This window comes from Marmota flaviventris, chromosome 3 (genome assembly GCF_047511675.1).
Source record: "Marmota flaviventris isolate mMarFla1 chromosome 3, mMarFla1.hap1, whole genome shotgun sequence".
Lineage (NCBI taxonomy): Eukaryota > Metazoa > Chordata > Mammalia > Rodentia > Sciuridae > Marmota > Marmota flaviventris.
In genome coordinates this window covers 128,128,768-128,148,923 of record NC_092500.1, presented here as the reverse complement: position 1 = coordinate 128,148,923, position 20,156 = coordinate 128,128,768, and the positions used below count along the sequence as shown (strand labels likewise).

The 20,156-nt window shown below is 35.9% G+C and overlaps 1 protein-coding gene across 1 annotated transcript; it reads left to right on the top strand.

The window, feature by feature from the left end:
- Positions 1-13,352, top strand: Necap1 (NECAP endocytosis associated 1). The gene is made up of 8 exons (XM_027950560.2): positions 1-108; positions 5,505-5,605; positions 5,760-5,864; positions 6,712-6,793; positions 7,632-7,740; positions 7,856-8,039; positions 11,214-11,316; positions 11,645-13,352. The coding sequence occupies exons 1-8, from the start codon at positions 14-16 to the stop codon at positions 11,691-11,693; spliced, it is 828 nt and encodes a 275-aa protein (XP_027806361.1). The 5' UTR covers positions 1-13; the 3' UTR covers positions 11,694-13,352.
- Positions 13,353-20,156: the final 6,804 nt, after the last annotated feature.

Here is a 20,156-nt window from a genome sequence, read left to right as displayed (position 1 = left end):
GAGCGGAGTCAAGATGGCGGCCGAGTTGGAGTATGAATCTGTGCTGTGTGTAAAGCCGGACGTCAGCGTCTACCGGATTCCACCCCGGGCCTCCAACCGCGGTTACAGGTACCAACTCTGAGGCACTGCCGCACACGTGTCGGGAATGACATTTCTGTTTTTAAAGTAGCACGCTGTCTTTGCTCTAGGTTGTCACCTTGCTAGCTTACCCTCTGGGTTGTTACCGTCCTGTTCTCTTGTTCCACTTCTACATAGTTCATTATCATTGGTCTTGTTTCCGCCAGTTATCCTTTTTTTTTTTTTACCATCCTGAATCATTCCACTTCTCCTCCCCCATCTCTCTTGGGACATCCATATGCTCCCCATCATCCACATCCATTCATATCTGTTCCATCGCCATTCACCTTCTGTTCTTTCTTAAGTGCGTCCTTCAGCTTGTAATCCTCTCTCCCCAATCCCTGACAAATACATTTCCAGTACCCACTGCACACATGTGGGTAATCATTGTGTTATTGGTCACTGTTGAATGATCAAATTTATCTTTTGTACTGTTGTCAGTCTCACATCAAGTATCATTATTCATCATTCGGTTTTTCCTACGATTGTTTTGCTAGTGGCAAATATAGTGATCATAAGTTTTCCAATGATTGTCTATTATGCTTCTTTTCAATATATTTTCTTGGTTATATTGTATTTTTTTGTCTTCCTTTCCTTCCTCTCATTTTCTGTAGTGTTTCTGTCCAGGATTAATGCAGCATTTTCTTGGTAGGGCCTAACTAACAACCTCATAATCCAGTAACTATTAAGGTCTGAGTAGTGCTATGTTATGTAGTTGAAAGATAATCCACTGGCATAGAAGTTAAAAAAAATATGAGTATGAGCCCTGGCATTAAATGCCTGTATAACTTGGGGGGAAATCTTAAGCCTCTCCAAGGCTTAGTTTTTTCATCTGTGAAATAGAAAAAAATGCTCTTCTTATGTACATCGAGTGAGGTTTTGGAGAGAAAAATGAAATTATAGTAGATAGGAAAGAATATAAGAAACATCAAAGCATCATAATTACACATGCTGTTCTTATTTCTCTCTCTTATTCATATTACCATAAGGATTTTTCTCTTGGTATTTACCATTACTTTGGCTGAAAAGTTATCTTCTCCATAGGTCCATTTTGCCTCTTTACCTGAGGTTCATTTATCATGAAGCAATATCTTTGTACTTGCAGACTTATGCACTGGGCCCTTGTGAGTTTACCTTTTAAAGAACTAGTTCTATTTTCAAGAAGCTGTCAGCTAGACCCCATATATAGAAATCATGGTTTTTGATGGTATTTACGGTTAATATATAATTTTGACTCATCTTAGACATAACCTTCTTTGGGAAGCCCTGTCTGACTCTTCCTGTCTGATTTAGGTATGCTCTCTTTGTGTTTCATTGGTACCCTTTGGTTGTCTCCATCTCAGTGCTCTGCATTCTCTTTTGTAGTGGATTGTTCATATTCCTGTTTCTCCAGAGTAGGTAAAATGTCAACAACCTGAGGTCTTTTTAAATTTTGTATTCTTAGGGTCTAGCACAGTGTGCGACACTTAATGGGCACTCTGTAAATGCTGAATGAAAGAAGAAATTAGTTAGATAATATAGATAAACCTGATCATATAAATTAACATAGCTTGAACTGCTAAATAAGGTCAAATACCTCATGACTTTGAACATTCAGGAGTTAAGACTTTCTAAATGATATGATACACATTGAAGTTGAAGTCTGTTTCTTATATTCTACTTCAGGCATTTAAAAACATCTTCACTCTCACCTATTTGCATTCTTTACCTTTACTTTCTAGTTTATCCGTAAGCCTTTATTTATATATCAGTTAATTACAATGAGCCATTAAAGCAATTTCTTAATTTTCCTTTACACTCTTTCCTGTTATCCTCCTGTGTTTTTCATGATTATTAGAATTTTTAACCTTCAATAGGCATTTTATCTTTTCTTCTTTAGTATGGTGAATGAATACAGCAGAATTAAGTTTGAATTGTATCTCTTCATTTCTTTGCTGGGTTACCTTTGGCAAATCACTTAACTGTATCAAACTTTAGGCTTCTTCTCTGTAAAAATGAATATAGCAGTACTTACCTTGTAAGATTTTCTCAATTTTTACAAGAATAGGCTTAATGCCAGGCATATAATAGATACTTTATAAATTTACTTTTTTCTTTGTCTGAATAGTCTTTCTTATTGTTTCCCAGATCCCATTTTACATTATGAGCATGATTTATTCTTTAGGCTGCCTTTAAAGGACAAATTGGGCTTTTTAGCAAGCAGGGGGATTCCTACCTTTGAGTGACAAGTAAGATCAAAGGGAATAAAATGACTTTATATAAACTGTTGCTTCCTAAACAGTCACTGCTTATCAGACTTTTGGACCAAAAGAGAAGGAAAATATAGGTTGATCAGAAATTTATAAATGAATAGAAAATGATTTTCCATTCTATAAATTTTTTTCCTTCATCACTACTTTCCTCCCCTACCTAAATTAATATTAAATTCTGTAGTATTTTAATTTTAATGTAAAGAATACTGGACTTTGAATTAGGTATTATTACTGAAATTAGGCATTATTTTCCTTTATTGAGAGAGAAAAGGGGTGGGGAGACATACTTTTCATGGCTGCACTAAGGGTTTAATAAAAGGTACATGTGGAAACTTATTGTGATTTATAGTAATGACTTATACATACAGTTTTAGGCTAATGTAAATGAAAATTTGTGAAATCAGTTCATAGTATTGTCAAAAGACCAGCAAAACCAAGAGTTCTTTAGGCTAGGTTTTGGAGTAGGAGAGGAACTAAGGCTCATGGCTTAGGGAAACTGCTGTAATGAATATCCATTTTACTTACTGAGAATTTGCTAATTTTCAATAAGAGAATTGGGTACTAGATAAAAAGACAAAGAGTCTGAACTGGAAGAAATACATCCAGTAGGATTGTTTCTAATATTTTCAATAGCTCACTTATGCTTAAGTCTAGCTTTTGGTATGACCAGAATAAGTAAACGTTAAGTATATAAATAATTAATAGAGGGGATCTGTAGAGTATTCTAATCTAGATCAGATTCAGATACTTGAGGGTCTTAGAGGGCAGAGCATCAAAAGGGAAGGGAATGATAAGAATTTATCTTACAAATCCTGTCAAAAACCTGTGCTACATTTTTTACTTTCTTCATTTCAGCCTTTTGCATATTATGTTAAACTCATTTTTGTTCATATATACCTTATTGTTACTTTTTTTTAGCCTCTAAGTATTAGTCTTCAGGTTCTTAAGGGGTGCATTATTAATAACTTTTATTTTCCTCTCCCTTTTCTATACTCCTGGCAAAACAAGTCACAATTTTATAAATGTTCATAAAAATCCACCATAAGTAATAGTTAGATTTTGTTCAAGTTCATGTAAACACATGTCATCTGAGTATACATTTTAGTATTTCTAATGTTTTTACAGACATTTGTGTTTTCATTCCAGATTTTTCTTCTGAATTTGGGCTCACATATATTCAATTTCCTAGTCTACATCTCCTCTTAAATCTTTTTGACATCTAGAACTCAGCATCTCCAAAAGAAAACATCTAATCTTTATTCCCAGTGAGGCTCCACCTTTGGCCTTCCTCATCTCAGTTATTGGTAACTCCTTTGCTCAGGCTAAAATTCTTAAAATAACCCTATACTTCTCTTTTTCTCTTCTGACATATCCAATCCATTAGGAAATCCTACTCCCTTTCCTTTAAATATATCTAGAATCTAGCCAGTTCTGCTATTATCTTTTCTGAGCCATCATCATGAATCACCTAGATTACTGCAATACTCTTTTAACTAATCTCTGTGCTTCGGCCATCATGTCCATACATCTCTTCTCCACTCAGCAGACAAACTAATCCTTTTAAGACATAAGGCAGGTCATGTCATATCTGCTGAAAGCCTGCAATGGCTCCTCTTTTACTCAGTAAATGGCCAAGTTGTTTTGATAGCCTGTAAACCCCTTCCTGCATGAACTGGCTCTCTGTACCTCTCCCTCTTGGTCTCTTACTCTATTCTAAGCACAGTGACTTTCTTGCTGTCCCTCAAACATGCCAAGCATGTTCTATTTTTTTTTTTTTTAAGAGAGAGAGAGAGAGAGAGGGGGGGGGAGAGGGAGAGAATTTTTTAATATTTATTTTTTAGTTTTCGGCAGACACAACATCTTTGTATGTGGTGCTGAGGATCGAACCCGGGCCGCACGCATGCCAGGCGAGTGCGCTACCGCTTGAGCCACATCCCCAGCCCCCCAAGCATGTTCTTACCTTAGCATCTTTGCACTAGCCATTCCCTGGACCCAGAAATCTTGATCCTCTAGGTATTTCCCCTCACTTACTTAACAACTTTTGCTCACATTCCACCCACCTAGTGAGGCATACCCTGACCACCCTCTTGAATATTGCAACCTGTTTACTCTCCCACTGCTTTCCCCAAACTTCATGTCTGCCTCTTTATTTTCTTTTTACTTTAGCACTTATAACGTTCTAAGATACTATGTTATGTTATTTATCATTCTGCCTTTTTAAAAATAAATATTTATGTTTTAGTTTTAGGTGGATACAATACATTTTATTTTTATGTGGTACTGAGGATTGAACCCAGTGCCTCACAGGTGCTAGGCGAGTGCTCTACCACTTGAGCCACAACCCCAGCCCCTCATGTTGCCTTTTTATTGTGTCTTTTTTTTTGGAATGTAAGTCTAATAAGAAGGAGGATGTTTTGTTTGCTTTTATGTCACAAGCATCTAGAACAATGCTTGTGACTTAATAAGCACTCTGGCTGTATTCAATGAAAGATAATATGCTCAGTGATTTGGGAAGGCTTCTGTTACCCAGGATATTTCAATTAGTAGATATACTTTGTTGTTACCTGATCAATAAAACACTATTATATACAATGTAATCTATAGTATGAATATAACATATTCATAAAAAGGAGCTTTTTAAAAAAATATTTATTTTTTAGGTGTAGATGGACACAGCACAATGCCTTTATTTTTATGTGGTGCTAAGGATTGAACCCGGGTCCCGCCCATCCTAGGCGAGTGCTCCACCGCTGAGCCACAATCCCAGCCCATAAGAAGTTTTTTTATTTTTATTTTAAATTTTTTTTTGCAGTGTCTCACACATGCTAGGCAAGCACTTTGTCACTGAGCAACACCCCCAGTTCCAAGAAGTTTTATATTTTTTATGGCTTTTATTTATACTTTTACTTGTTCTTGTTGACACTTTTTTTAGACTCTAAAATCCTCCAGTAGTAACATAACAAGAGGCAGCTGTATAAGAAGATCATGGATATTATTTTTTTGATTATTTAATAAGTAGAAAGAATAGGCAATTCAGGACAGACATGTAGCAATGTGGCAGATGATTATGGGTAGGCTTTAGTAATATTAAAGAAATGTACCTGAGGCCTGAGGCTTCCCATTTTCCTGTTCTAGGGCATCTGACTGGAAATTAGACCAACCTGATTGGACCGGTCGTCTCCGAATTACTTCAAAAGGAAAGATTGCCTATATCAAACTCGAAGATAAAGTTTCAGGTAAAGTGCAGGTGACCCTTTAATATATTAAGGGTTTTGGTTTAACGTGCTTTTATAAATACCTTTAAGTTGGGGACCTAGAATGGAAATACTTGTTAATTGGAGTTCTGATTTTTTGCTTCCTTTGCTCAGAGGTCTTTTTCTTATTTGTCAGGAGAGCTCTTTGCTCAGGCACCAGTAGAACAATATCCTGGTATTGCTGTGGAGACAGTGACAGATTCTAGCCGCTACTTTGTAATTCGGATCCAGGATGGTACTGGTAAGGGATCTGAGATTTTGAATGGGATGTAGTTAGGAAAATGAACAAGGCACTTCAGTGAAATTGTGTTCTGATTGTATTTCTTACTTCTATTTACTAAATTATTCCTTTTCTTTCTCTGAAGTTGCTATAACTGTTGAGGGAGAAGTATTAACCTGTTATTTGTAATAGATATGAACACAAGTTCAAGATGTGGTAATTAATAGGTAGGACTTAAAATGAATTATGCATATCTAATGAAAGAATTGACACATTTTGCTCCTTTATGGTTTGTGGTGGTTTTTGGTGGGACTATCTTGAGTCTGTATTTCTAGGACAGTGATTCTCAATTCTTTCTTTCTTTTTCCACTACTGGGATTGAACCCAGGGGCACTCTACCACTGAGCTACATCCCTAGGCCTTTTAAAATTTTTATATTTTGAAACAAATTTCCCTGAGTTGTCAAGGCTGTCCTTAAACTGTGATCTTCTTGCCTCAACCTCTGAGTCATTCGGATTAGAGGCATATGCCACAACTCCTGGCTTAATCATTTCTTCATAGTTTATAACAGGAAGAAAGAAGTATTGTAGATTTTGCAGGTCAAATAGTCTCTGTTGCACCTAGCATTCTCAGTTTTGCTGTTGTATTATGAAAGCAGCAGTAGACAATAATTGATATAGCTATGTATCAATAAAACTTTATTTACAAAAACAAACAATGATAGAATTTGCCCATAACTGTATGTAGCCTACTGAGTGGGTCTTGTGAGAAAATGTTTTATATTCATAGACTTTATATAGTTAGAGTAACTTGCATATTTTCATTGGGCAGAAACTTCTTATACTTAGTATTCCTGACTTTTTCACAGGTCGAAGTGCGTTCATTGGCATTGGATTCACAGATCGGGGAGATGCCTTTGACTTTAATGTTTCCTTGCAAGATCACTTCAAGTGAGTAAAGTTTGTCCTTAGTTACCATGTTAAATGCTTATGGGAGTGTCCCTTTTCAATTGAATGGGCACTGTTGCTTTGGCCTTCTGGTTTCTTTATTTGGTATACTAGTTCATTATGAATATAAATCTCCCCCCTTCATGCCTGTTTCCTAATCTTTGTATCTATTCTGGTTTCTTTCTGTATTGTCTATAATATGTTTTAGATCCCTTGTACAATGATTTGTGATGATGCTTCTGTTTATGCCTCTCGGAAAATTTGCCCTTGCTTTTAGGAAGTGGAGGGAGAATATAGTTAACAGCAGGGCTATATATGAAGTGAGGAGTTGTGTACCAATTTTGTTAACTTATATAGCTGTATGTTTTGTGCATTCATGTCTTCAGCCCACCTGATTTTAGTACAGCTTTGCTAGACACTACTATATATATCATCAGCTTTCTACCTCAAGAACAAACATATTTCTGCTTTTCTGCTTCAGGATTCTGAAGTTGTTGAAGGCCACTTGGTTAGCAGAACAGTGTAATCTGCAAGGACTAAGGAACACCCACTCTGGGACAGTGTCCAACTGTCAGATAGAAAATGGTGGCTAGATGCCCTCCTTTGAAGAGGGACCAGTTTAATACACATTCTTTATGGTTTCTCAGAGGGTTCTTAATGGGACTGAACCCCAGTTGGCCTCTTTCTTAGCTTCTTATCTCCTTTTCCTTTCTGATTTTTCCTGATTCCTTACTCTGTATTTTGGAATCCCATTTCATACAAACTAAATATACCCAAACTTGTGTGTCAGACTTTGCTTTCAGGGAATCTCAAACTAAGATAAATTACTGTTTTCCCAAAGGTGGGTAAAGCAGGAATCTGAGATTTCCAAAGAATCTCAGGAAATGGATACTCGTCCCAAGTTGGATCTAGGCTTCAAGGAAGGACAGACCATCAAGTTGAGTATTGGGGTGAGTATTTTTTTTTTTTTTTTTTAATGTATTTTCCTGTTCTTCTCTAAGTTTGTGACATTTCTTTCTCTCTCTCTCTTTCTCTCTCACTCTCCCTCCTCTTCCTCTTGTTTAGAACATTACAACCAAGAAAGGAGCTGCTTCTAAGCCTAGGACTACAGGAGCTGGGGGCCTAAGTTTACTTCCTCCTCCCCCTGGAGGCAAAGTCACTATTCCCCCACCATCTTCCTCAGTTGCCATCAGTAATCATGTCACTCCACCACCCATTCCAAAATCTAACCATGGAGGTAGTAATTCAGGTAAATCTAAAACTTCTAAGTTTGGTAAATCATATCTAATGTTGTAATTGGATAAACCAGTTTTCTAACAGAGTACTAATGTTTTTGCTAAGAAGTGACTTTTTGACAAGGTGATTTTGGCAAAGAATCAGGTTTTTTTTTTTTTTTTGGTGAACTTAGTTACTGTATTTAGTGGGTTCTTTGACAGAAAATTTATTAAAAAAACTGTTTCCTTCATTGTTCATTGGTTAGATGCTTGTAGGCATGTGAATCAGATAGACCAACATTATGATTGTGGCTCTAATACTTTATATCTGAGTGCACTTGATAAATATTTCTTAAGTTCATTGAGTCTTAGTTTTCTTTCTCCAAAATGGAGATGTAAAGCTATGTCATCATAGTAAGGTTAAATGATAGGATAACACCCAGCACATTTCTTGGGATATAGTAGCCATTTAGTAAATTATTATTATTTCTTAATCCTTTACAAAGTCAGTTGAGAGAAAAGGAATTGTGTTCGTCCTAACTATCTGGTGCGAAAAAGATATAGTTAAATAAGAACATTAGAACTCAAAAGAATTTTCCTGAGATTAGAGAACCAGATATTAGATACAGGGAGTTTTAACTTAATGTATTAGGCAATACAAATAATTTTTGAATTAATTCTAAAGGTAAGTTTTCTCTTTCTGCAACTAATCATCTGTAGGGACGGCCCAAGTCTGTTTTCTTTTTCTTAGTACTAGGGATTTTTGGGGGGAGCAGGGATGGAGGGAGGCTGGGGATTCAACTTAGGGCCTCACACTCTGAGCTTTATCACTAAGCTGTATCCCCCGCCCTGTACTGATGATTGAACCTAGAACCTCATATATGCCAGGTAAGTGTTCTGCAGCTGAGCTACATCCCTAGCTCTTTCTAGAGTTTTTAGGTGAAAATGTTGTAACCACTTCTCTTGGTGTCACCAGCACTGGGAATAGTATCTAAAATTCATTTTTTTTAAATTGAACTTTTTATTTTTAGATAATTATAGGTTCACATGCAATTGTAAGACTAATACAAGGAAATCCTGTGTAACTTTTATCCAATTTCCCTCAATGGTGACATCTTATAAAATTATTAAATATCATAATCAGGAAATTGACATTGAAATCTCTGCCAATCTTATTCAGATTTTACCGTTTTTTTTTTTTTTTTGGTGTGTGTGTGTGTGATGCTAGGGATCGAACCCAGGGCCTTGTGCATGCGAGGCAAACACTCTATCAACTGAGCTATATTGCCGGGGTCCTGCCCTAGCGGAGTCCAGGGAGTCCTGAAGGATGAGTGGCGTCGGCGAAAAGATGAGACAGGAGTCATTCCGTTGGAGCAATCTCCAGAGAAAGAGCTCTAATGCAGCTTTCTCTGGGTCATCTTTTATTACAATTTTTCTCATCATTATAGATTCAGAATACGTCATTAATTATATAATTTAAAACTTTGCCAAGACATGACATTTCCTTAACCATGATTGGGGGTACAAAAAATGTAACATTAATTTACATTTTTCTAGGATATGACCTTCAGTTATATAATTATTAAAAGTACAGAATCATTAATAAAATATGTCACTAATTTACATTTTTCAGATTTTCCCAAGATTTACTATTTTTCCCAAGATATGTTATTTTCTTATTAACTAATGCTAAACTATGTAACCAGACTCTAAGTCTCCTAACCAATCATTAACCTAAAGTACACTTGTACTTTATTTCTAATCTAAAATTCCCATCTAAAAAAGTCCCTTTAAATCTTATATTTAAAACATCCTAAAGTTTATGAATCATTCTTAAAACATATCAAAAACCTATACAACTAAAAACTTAAGAATTTCTAAACTTAAGAATCTAAATAAAATAATATTTCTAACATTATTCTAAAACTGTGTCTTTTAAAGCTGTTTTAATTAATTCCTAAATTTATTCTCATAAAACTGGTTGAGCTGCTTTCTCAAAGAGTTTCTTTTTTCTCAGTCAAGGTGCACTAGTTCTCATATCTTCATAATCTTTCTCAATAGAAAGTAAGTTCTAAAAATCAATCCACTTTCCACCAATATTAACTATGCTCATCATATATCCCTATGTAAAGTAAGAAAGGGTTTATAAAAAGAGAAGAATATATGTTTTAACTTTCCTAAGTGTAAAAATGAGACTACATGTGGTGAACTTTGTAAAATAAGCATACTGATTAGGTTTTCTAAGAGGCCGGAAATATGGGCTTGGGTTCTAGTTGATATAATCAATGTGGTGCCTAAAATTCTCATGACCTTTCAAAGGATGATTGTTGTCTGTTATCAGGTTTGTCCACAATGTACTGAGATAGAAGAACAGCCTTCTACTTTGTCCTTGATATGCTGAGGGGTAGTAGAACAGCCTCCAAGGCATGAACTACCTGTTATGTTCTAGCCATCTGAAATTTAATTTGTTTGGCATTTAACATACTTATGCCTCCTGTCAGAAACATAAGCATGAAAATGCAAAGTCCCAATTACTTAAAAAAGGGTCTCATGGTTTCGGTTTCCCACCAACCAGCTTGGCTTTGCCAGCATTCATCCTCACTGTGACCCTGACAAGACAGTGGGAGAGCGGCTTTGCCAACACTTTTTCTCACTGTGACCCTGTCAAGACAGTGAGTGGGGGATCGCCTCCCAGATTTTACCAGTTTTACATGTATTTGTTTGGGTATATGTTTCTTTAGTTTTATGCAGTTTTGTCATGCATTGATTAGTCACAGATTGGTCATTATAACTAGGCTACAGAATAGTTCCATAACTCTAAGGAATCCTTTGTGTCACCCTTTTATAACCACACTGATCTCCTTTTTAGTCTTTCTTTGCTCAACCCTATTCTGGTCTCTTTCTGTGTAACTTTGTCACTTGTGGAATGTTACATAAATTGAATCATATAGTTTGTAACCATTTGGGACTGGCTTTTTACACTGAGTGTAAATTTCTTGAGATTAATCCAAGTTGTGTATATCAATAGTTCCCTTTTATTGCTGAGTAGTATTCTATGATGTTATCCATGGAAGGACATTTGGGTTGTTTCCAGTTTTTGGCAATTATAGGTAAAGCTGCTGTGACATTTGTTTATAGGTTTTTGTGTGAACATTTCCAGGATTTTTATTGTGTCCCTTTTTCTTTTTTCTCCTCTTACCTGTGTTCAGATATCCTTTTAGATTTGGATTCTCCTATACCTGTCACAACAACAGCACCAGCTCCAGTTTCTGCAAGCAATGACTTGTGGGGAGACTTTAGTACTGCATCCAGGTAGTGAACATAGTGAAACCAGCATACTTTGACTCAGTGTTTAGAAGATTTGTACGGTCAAATTAATCTGTGATGTGGGAAAGCAGGGGATTTGCAAGTCACAATAGAGTCTTTTGTAGGAGTTCTAGGAAAAGAAATGTAGTTGTGTTGGGAATGGTGGGAGAAGAAAACTCCATGGTGAGGTTTAAGTGGGATATTTCAAGCCTTGGTAAGTAGAATTTGTGCAAAGTATGATTTTAGAAATTCTGGACAGTGATTTCTTGGAAATAAATAAATATAGTTATGCTAATGTTATGCCTTTGGCTTTTTCTCTCTTTCTGTCTTGCAGCTCAGTTCCAAACCAGGCACCACAGCCATCCAACTGGGTCCAGTTTTGAATAGCATTGCAAGACAGTAAGGACAGACTTGAAGAATAAAAATGACGTTGAGGGCACCAATCTGTGAGGGAGGTTAGGAACCCCTTCCCTCCCCCAAACCAAAATTAATGGACAATCTTCTTCATAGCTTTTCCATTATATTCAAGTTGATTTATGTCACTCTTCTATGTCATTACTTGCTATACAGCCAAGAGAGTATCTGTTATTTCCTGGTGATTACCAATGCAGGAGAACAGTAGATCTTAACTATACTTGTGGCTGGCTATGCAGGGTTCAAAAGACCAGTGTCTTTTTGAGGGGAAATGACCTTTAATCTGTAAAATTTTTCTCCATCTTTTAAAATTCTTGAACTTATTTTAGAATCATCTCATGATCCTTGTGTGCCTCTTTGTGAAACCCTATTTTACAATTTCAGGGGAGACAAAGCCTTGAAACTTTCTTTTCCACTAACCCAAGACTCTAAAAATGGACAGGCTGACCTCAGTATTTACAGATTCAGAATTTTGATAAGGGTATGTTTGGAGAAAGATGGGTATCTTGGGTCTCTTCTGTATAGCCTCCAGGCTTGTCCTATTCAATGAACGTCCAGCGCTAGGTGCAGCTCCATCGCCCTCTTGTGTGTTTACATGTCTTTTCCTATGATAAGAGGGTTGTATTGGTGGCATCGTTACTGTTGTGTTTATTGAATAGTGCAACATCTTTGACATCTTTGGATGTTTCTGGGATGGAGGAAGTTCAAGAGGCTGTGCTTTCCAAGTTATATTCCATAGAAGTTTTTGATTTCTTGCAGCTCCACCTCGTTGCTGCATTTGAAGCACAGCATTAATTTATGTTCACCCCTTTATTTGACCTAATTTGAAGAGTTGTGTTTTTAACCTGATCTGTAGAACAGAGAGGTTGAAAGCACTTAAGTCTTATTCAGTACCCACATTGCCTTGCTGCCTGGGTATCTGACCCCTTTCCATAAGCATTTTTTTCAATCCATCTGGCTCTTCAATAGAAAGCTGCTATTACATATATTGTCACTTATGAAGGATGTTAGAGAGTCACAGCTTTATTGTGACAGGTTTTGTCTTGGACTTTGATACCCACTAGCTAGGGTATCTTAAAAGCAAGTTGCTCTCCCTTCACTTTCCTTTCCCTCTGCCCTGCCATTCCTTTTACAATGCTGTGAAGACAGTTCACCTCCTCAGATGAATGGGCACTACCTATTTTGTTTGTTAAAGGGCAATTTTGAGAATTAGATGGGAGGATGTAATTACTTCCCTTAGCACCTGTTTGGAGATTTGCATTCTGGCTGAAGGGGGATCCTTATATTTAGTTTGAAAATATATTGTTTCTCCTGGATTCCATTCTTAACTCTTTCTAACTTTGGGTCCATAATTTTCATTGCTTCCCCTTCCAGGCAGCTCTATTCTTGCAGAGCCATGGCAGGACATTTTAAAATTCCAATAGAAAACACTAAAAAGAAAGTCTGTAGAATCACTAGTGACTAACTATTGGGAACCTATTTTCTCAATCTTCCTCCATGTTGTGTTCTTTGTATTCTCAAGATGATAATATATTATGTATTTGAATTGCTGAAAAATTGAAAATGAAGTTTAAGATATATGTATATAAAGCGTATGCTGTATTGGTGCAATAATGGTAATTAAAAATATGGAAAATTATGTTTATCTTTTGTCTATTTAATTACCTTTTTAATTTAATTGACCCAATATAAATGGGCCAATAAGTAATAAAAGGGCATATATATCTATTACTTTTTAATTTTTTTTTTTTAAGAAATGGGGCCTTAAGAATTTGAGAGTAGACCTTGATGCTCAAGGTTCTAAATAGACAGAATACGCCTTATAATACATGAATATTTATTATTTATTTGCTGGTACCATAATTTCATTTGCCTCAAATTATATTCATGACTAAGGCCACCTCTCACATCCTATAATATAATCAGCAGAAATGAAAAGAATCAGCATAAGAAACAGAACTAAAGTCAGTCATAAACTTTGGAAACTAGAAAAGATTTGGAGTTCTTGTACAGTGATTGTCATAGAATATGTGGGTGCAGTAGACTTGCCTTACAAGAAATGTTAAAGGACGTTCTTTGAGCTGAAACAAAAGGCTGCCAATTAGTAGCATGAAAACATGAAAGGCCGGAGCGGTGGTGCACACCTGTAATCCAGTGTCTCTAGAGTCTGAGTCAGGAGGATCATGAGTTCAAAGCCAGCCTCAGCAAAAGTCAGGCACTAAGTAACTTGGTGAGACTCTGTCTCTAAATAAAATACAAAATAGGGCTGGGGATGTGGCTTAGTGGTCAGGTGCCTGTGAATTCAATCCCTGGTACCAAACAAACAAGCAAACAATAATACTGTGTGGTACTGTGTAAATCATGCACATCTAGTGAAGGACAAGAATATTTAAATTTAAAACTAGTTATCAGATGAAATAGATATTATAAACAAGAGATAAGAGACATTGTAATAGAGGTCAATTTTTCAAGAGGTTATGACAATTGTAAATAAACATACAATATCAGAGCACCAAATTATAAACCTTTTAGTATATTCAAAGGGAGAAGTAGGCAGCTGTATAATAATAGTAGGGTATTTCAGTACCCCACTTTCAATAGGTAGAGCATGCAGACAAAATCAAAAGGAATCATTGAACTGGAATTGTACTTTAGACCAAATGGACCTAAGGGACATGTATATAACAACCATCTAAGAACACAGAATACATGTTCTTAAGTGCCAATGAAACATTCTTCAGAATCTGGCATATGTTAGGCTGCAAAACAAGTTAACAAATTTAAGATGGTTGAAACTGTATCAAGTATCTTACTACAATGGTATGAAGCTAAAAATCAATAACAAGGGAAATTGGTGTTATGGTTTGAATATATGGTGTTGCCCAAAAGCTCATGTGTGAGACAATGCAAGAATGTTCAAAGGTTCAGCCTGCACAAAAATCAACTCAAAATGAATCAAAGACCTAGTAATTAGACCAGAAACTCCTAGAAGAAAATGTAGGATCAATACTCCAGCTTGAAGGAACAGGCAACAACTTTCTTAAAGCTCAGGAAATAATGCCAAGAAATAATAAATGGGATGGCATTAAATGAAAAAGCTGCATAGCAAAGGAAACAATTAGGAATGTGAACAGAACCTACAGAATGGAAGAAATTTTTTGCTAGCTATTATTCTGACAGGATTAATATCTAGAATATACAAAGAACTCAAAACTGGGCTGGGGATGTGGCTCAAGCGGTAGCGCGCTCGCCTGGCATGCGTGCGGCCCGGGTTCGATCCTCAGCACCACATACAAAGATGTTGTGTCCGCCGAGAACTAAAAAATAAATATTAAAAAAATTAAAAAAAAAAAAAAAAAAAAAAAAAAGAACTCAAAACTTAACACCAAAATACCATGCAAACATCCCAATTAGTAAATAGGCAAATGAATTAAATGGACATGCCTCAAAAGAAGAAATAAAATTGGCCAAAAAATATATGAAAAAATGTTCAACACCATTAGCATTTGGAGAAAGGCAAATCAAAACTACACTGAAATTTCATCTCATTCCAGTCAGATTGGCAGTCATCAAGAATACAAACAATAATAGCTGGGCATGCTGGTACATGCCTGTAATTCAGTGGCTTGGGAGGCTGAGGCAGGAGGATTGCAAGTTCCAGCAAGTTAGTGAGAACCTGTCTCAAAAATAACAAATGGGGCTGGGGATATGATTCAGTAGTTGAGTATCCCTGGGTTCAGTCCCCAGTACTTGCCCCCAACTCCCTACCAAAAAAAAAGAATACAAAGCATTGTTGGAGGGAACGTGCAGAAAAAGGAACCCTTCCACTTTTGGAATTGTAAATTAGTACAACCACTATGGATATCAGTATAGAGGTTCTTCAAAAGAGTAAGCATGGAAGTACCATTTGACCCAACTATACCACTTCTTGGTATTTATCCTAAAGAATTAAAGTCATCACAGTGCAGTGATGCATGCATACCCATGTTTATAGCATCACAATTCACAATAGCCAAACTATGGAACCAACTTGAGTGTCCATCTTGGATGAATGGATAAAGAGAATGTGGTATATAAACACATTGGGGTTTTATTGAGCCATGAAGCAAAATGAAATTGTCATTTGCAGGAAAATGGATGGACTTAGAGACCCTTATGTTAAATGAAATAAATCAAATTCTAAAGATCAAGGCTTATTTGTTTTCTCTCATATGTGGAAGCTAGAGAGGAAAAAGAAAAAGATGTGGAGGGGATCTCAAGAAAATCAAAGGGAGATCAATAGAGGAAAGAGATCAGAAGTGGGAGGTAAAGAGGGAGGGGGAAATTATATTGTTATATTGTGTATGCATGTATGAATATGTAACAACAAATTCCATCATTATGTGCAACTATAATGCACCAATAGGAAATGTGGAAAGAGAAAAAAAAGTTCAGAGGTGAAATGATTGGGTTATGACAGCATGGATCTAATCAGTGCATTAATTCACTGAGATTAACTGTGTGGTGTAGGATATGGCTGGAGGAGGTAGGTCACTGGGGCCAGGCATTAGGGTTTATATTTTGTTTCTGGTGAGTGGAGCTCTCTGTTTCATGATTGCCATGCCCTGAGCTACTTTCCTCCTCTACACCCTTCCACCATGATGTTTTGCCTCACCTCGGGTTCAGGGCAATGGAGTGGGATATCTATGTACTGAGACCTCTGAAACTGTGAGCACTAAATAAACTTTTCCTCCTCTAAAATTGTTCCTACCCAGGTGCAGTTGTGCACTCATGTAATATTACCCAGCAGCTCGGGAGGCTGAGGTAGGAGGATCACGAGTTCAAAGCCAGCCTCAGCAAAAGTATTGAGACATTAAGCAACTCAGTGAGACCTGGTCTCTAAATAAAATACAAAATAGGGCTGGGGTTGTGGCTCAGTGGTCGAGTGCCCTGAGTTCAATCCCTGCCTGACATGACCCCCCCTCATTAAAAAATTGTTCTTGAACAACTATAAATAAATAAATAAATAATTGTTCTTGTCAGATCTTTTGGTCACAGCGTGAAAAAAACTAACTAAAACAAAATTCATGAATATGTGGTAATCAAACATGTTCCTTAATAGCCAGTGTGTCAAGAAGGAATCAAAAAGGAAATTAAGGGGCTAGGAGTATAGCTCAGTAGTAGAGTGTTTGCCAAGTACGTTGTAAGGCCTATGTTTGATTCCCAGCACTGCAAGACAAAAAAATAAGTTAAAAAATATTTTGAGACAAAAATAACAATATACCAAAACTTATGGGAAAAAAGGAATTTCAAGAGGAAAATTTATGATGATAAATGCTTGTTTTAAGAAAAAATAAAGGTCTCAAATAACTAATGTTACACATCAAGGAACCAGAAAAAGAACAAGTAGCCAAAAGTTGTCAGAAGGAAGAAAATAACAGTGAAAATCAGGGAAACAGAGACTAGAAAAACAATATAAAAGATTAACAGACTAGGGGCTGGGGTTGTAGCTCAGTGGTTGAGTGCTTGCTTCACATGCATGAGGCACTAGGTTTGATCCTCAGCACCACATTAAAAAAATAAAATAAATATATTGTGTCCATCTACAACTAAAAAAAAAAATTAACAAACTAATAGTTGGATTTTGAAAGGTCATCCAAAATGGACAAACTTTTAGCTACACTAAGAAAAAAAGAAGACAAGTGAGAGAAAACATCACAATCAATACTACAGAAATATGAAGGATTATAAGAGAATACTATGAGCAATTATGTATCCCAACAAATTAGAAGAAATGGATGAATTCCCACAAACATACAACCTATTAAGAATGACTCATAAAGTAATCTGAACAGACCAATAATGAGTAAGAAGATTGATTCAATAATCAAAAATCTACTATCAAAGTAAAACCCAGGACATGATGGCTTCACAGTTGAATTCTATAAAACATTTAAAGAAGTAACACCAAATTCTTCTCAAACTTTTCCAAAAAACAGAAGTGGAAGGAATACTTCCAGGCTTACAAGGCTAGCATTACCGTGATACCAAATCCAAATAAGAACACTATAAGAAAATTATAGGTCAATATCCCTGATAAATATAGATGCAAAAATCTTTAGCAAAACACCAATAAGCTAAATTCAACAGGACATAAAAATAATCATATGCAACGATTAAGTGGGATTTATTTCTGGGCTGCAAGGATGGTTTATCAGCTACAAATAAATAAATATGGTACATCACATTTACAGAATGGAGGAAAAATATATATCATCTCAATAGGTCCAGAAAGAGCTTTTGACAAAATTCAAAAATCTTTAATGAAAAATACTCAATTTGGTATAAAATTCTTTGTTTTTGTTTTTGAGAGAGAGAGAGAGAGAGAGAGAGAGAGAGAGAGAATTTTTTAATATTTATTTTTTAGATTTCAGCAGACACAACATCTTTGTCTGTATGTGGTGCTGAGGATTGAATCCGGGCCGCACGCATGCCAGGCGAGCGCGCTACCGCTTGAGCCACAGCCCCAGCCCGAAGAAATTTCTTTAAACATAGTGAAGGCCATATATCACATGCCTGAGCTAACATCATCCTTGATAGTGAAAAGTACACAATTTTCCCACATCAAGAATAAGAGAAGGAAGCCCATTCTTACCATTTCTATTTAACATGGTACTGGAAGTTCCAGGCAGAACAATTAGGCAAGAAAAAAAAAAGACATCAAAGTTGGAAAGAACGAAGAACTAAAATTGTCTTTGAAAGGGTCATAATCTACTGTTTAGAAAACCTATATATAAAGACTCCACAAAAAAACTGTTAGAACTAATAAAATTATAGGATAATATAATCAACATAAAAATCATTAGCATTTCTGTGTATTAATGATGACCTATCTGAAAAAGAATTAAAATGCTATTTGCCTTAGCATCAAAAAGAATAAAATAATGATAAGCTTAACCAAGTAGATAACCAACGTATGAAGACATGAATTGATGTGAATATACTATCTATACAACCAGAGATATAAAAAATTGTGCTCTATATATGTAATAAGAATTGTAATGCATTCTGCTGTCATATATAAATAAAACAATTTACATAAGAATATACCACATTTTTAAGAAAAGAGACCTATACCTATACCTTGAAAAGTGTAAAACATTGATGAAAGAAATAAAAAAGATGTGAACAAATGGTAAGATATTCTATGTTTGTGGACTGGAAGCTAATGTGTCCAGATTAGCCAAAGCAATCTACAGACTTAATTCAATCCTTATCAATAATTCAATGACATTTTTTTTTTCACAGAGAAAACAATCCAAAAACTTATATGGAACCAAAAAGACTCCAAACAGCCAATGCAATCAAGCAAAAAGCAAACCTGGAGGACACAAACTTCCTGGTTTCAAACTAAGTTACAAAATGACAGTTATCAAAGTGGTATGAAAAAGGCATAAAAACTGACATAGGCCAAGGAAAAGAATAGAGAGCCTATACACAAATCATGCACATACAGACAACTAATAACAAGGGAATCAAGAATACACAATGGGGAAATGATAGACACTTCAGTCAATTACATTGGAAAATGCAGTATCTGTATATAAAAAATTGAAATTGAGTCCCTCTCTTTCATCATACTCAAAAATTATTTCAAAAGAGATCAAGGCCTTAAACATTAGACATGAACCATAAAACTAGAAGAAAATGTTGGAGAAAAGTTCCTTGATATTGGCCTTGGCAATGATGGTTTGGATTTGATATCCGAAGCATAGGCCACATAAACAAAAATAAACAAATGGAGGGCTGGGGTTGTGGCACAGTGGCAGAACGCTTGCCTTGCACATGTGAGGCACTGGGTTTGATCTTCAGCACCACATAAAAATAAATAAACAATAAAGATATTGTGTCCCTGAATAACTTAAAAATATTAAATTAAAAAAATAAACAAATGAAGTAGATCAAACTGAAATGTTTCTGCACAGTGTTGGAAACAACCAAAACAAAAAAGCAAAGGCAACAGTCAGAATGAGAAAAATATTATGCAAACCACATATCCAAGATGGGGTTAATATCTAAATTAGATAAGGTGCTTATGCAACTCAAATGCAAAAAAGTAACATAGCCTGATTAAAAAATAGGCAAAGGACCTGTGTTATGTAGCTTTGAAAGGATTCCAAATCCTACTTTGATACATGAGTGACATGTTTTGCTGTAATAACAACATGGAGTATAATGTAACATTCTTCCTGTGAGAATGTTACTGACCTCAATCACTGGACTCCAAAACAAATAAAACTAAGATTTTCATAGACTGAGTTGTTTAGGCTGTGGCAGAATCATTCTCCACCAGCCCTTCCAGGTATTCCTGAAGGCTCTACAAGGCTTATTATCTTTGAGGGGACTTGTATGTGATCATGGTTCTCCACTGTGTTGGCCAAAGAGTCTCTTCC

Coding starts and splice junctions, on each gene's coding strand:
- Necap1 (XM_027950560.2), top strand. CDS start 14: ATGGCGGCCGAGTTGGAGTATGAATCTGTGCTGTGTGTAAAGCCGGAC. Junction 6,794..7,631: donor TCCTTGCAAGATCACTTCAA/GTGAGTAAAGTT, acceptor GTTTTCCCAAAG/GTGGGTAAAGCAGGAATCTG. Junction 11,317..11,644: donor GACTTTAGTACTGCATCCAG/GTAGTGAACATA, acceptor TCTGTCTTGCAG/CTCAGTTCCAAACCAGGCAC.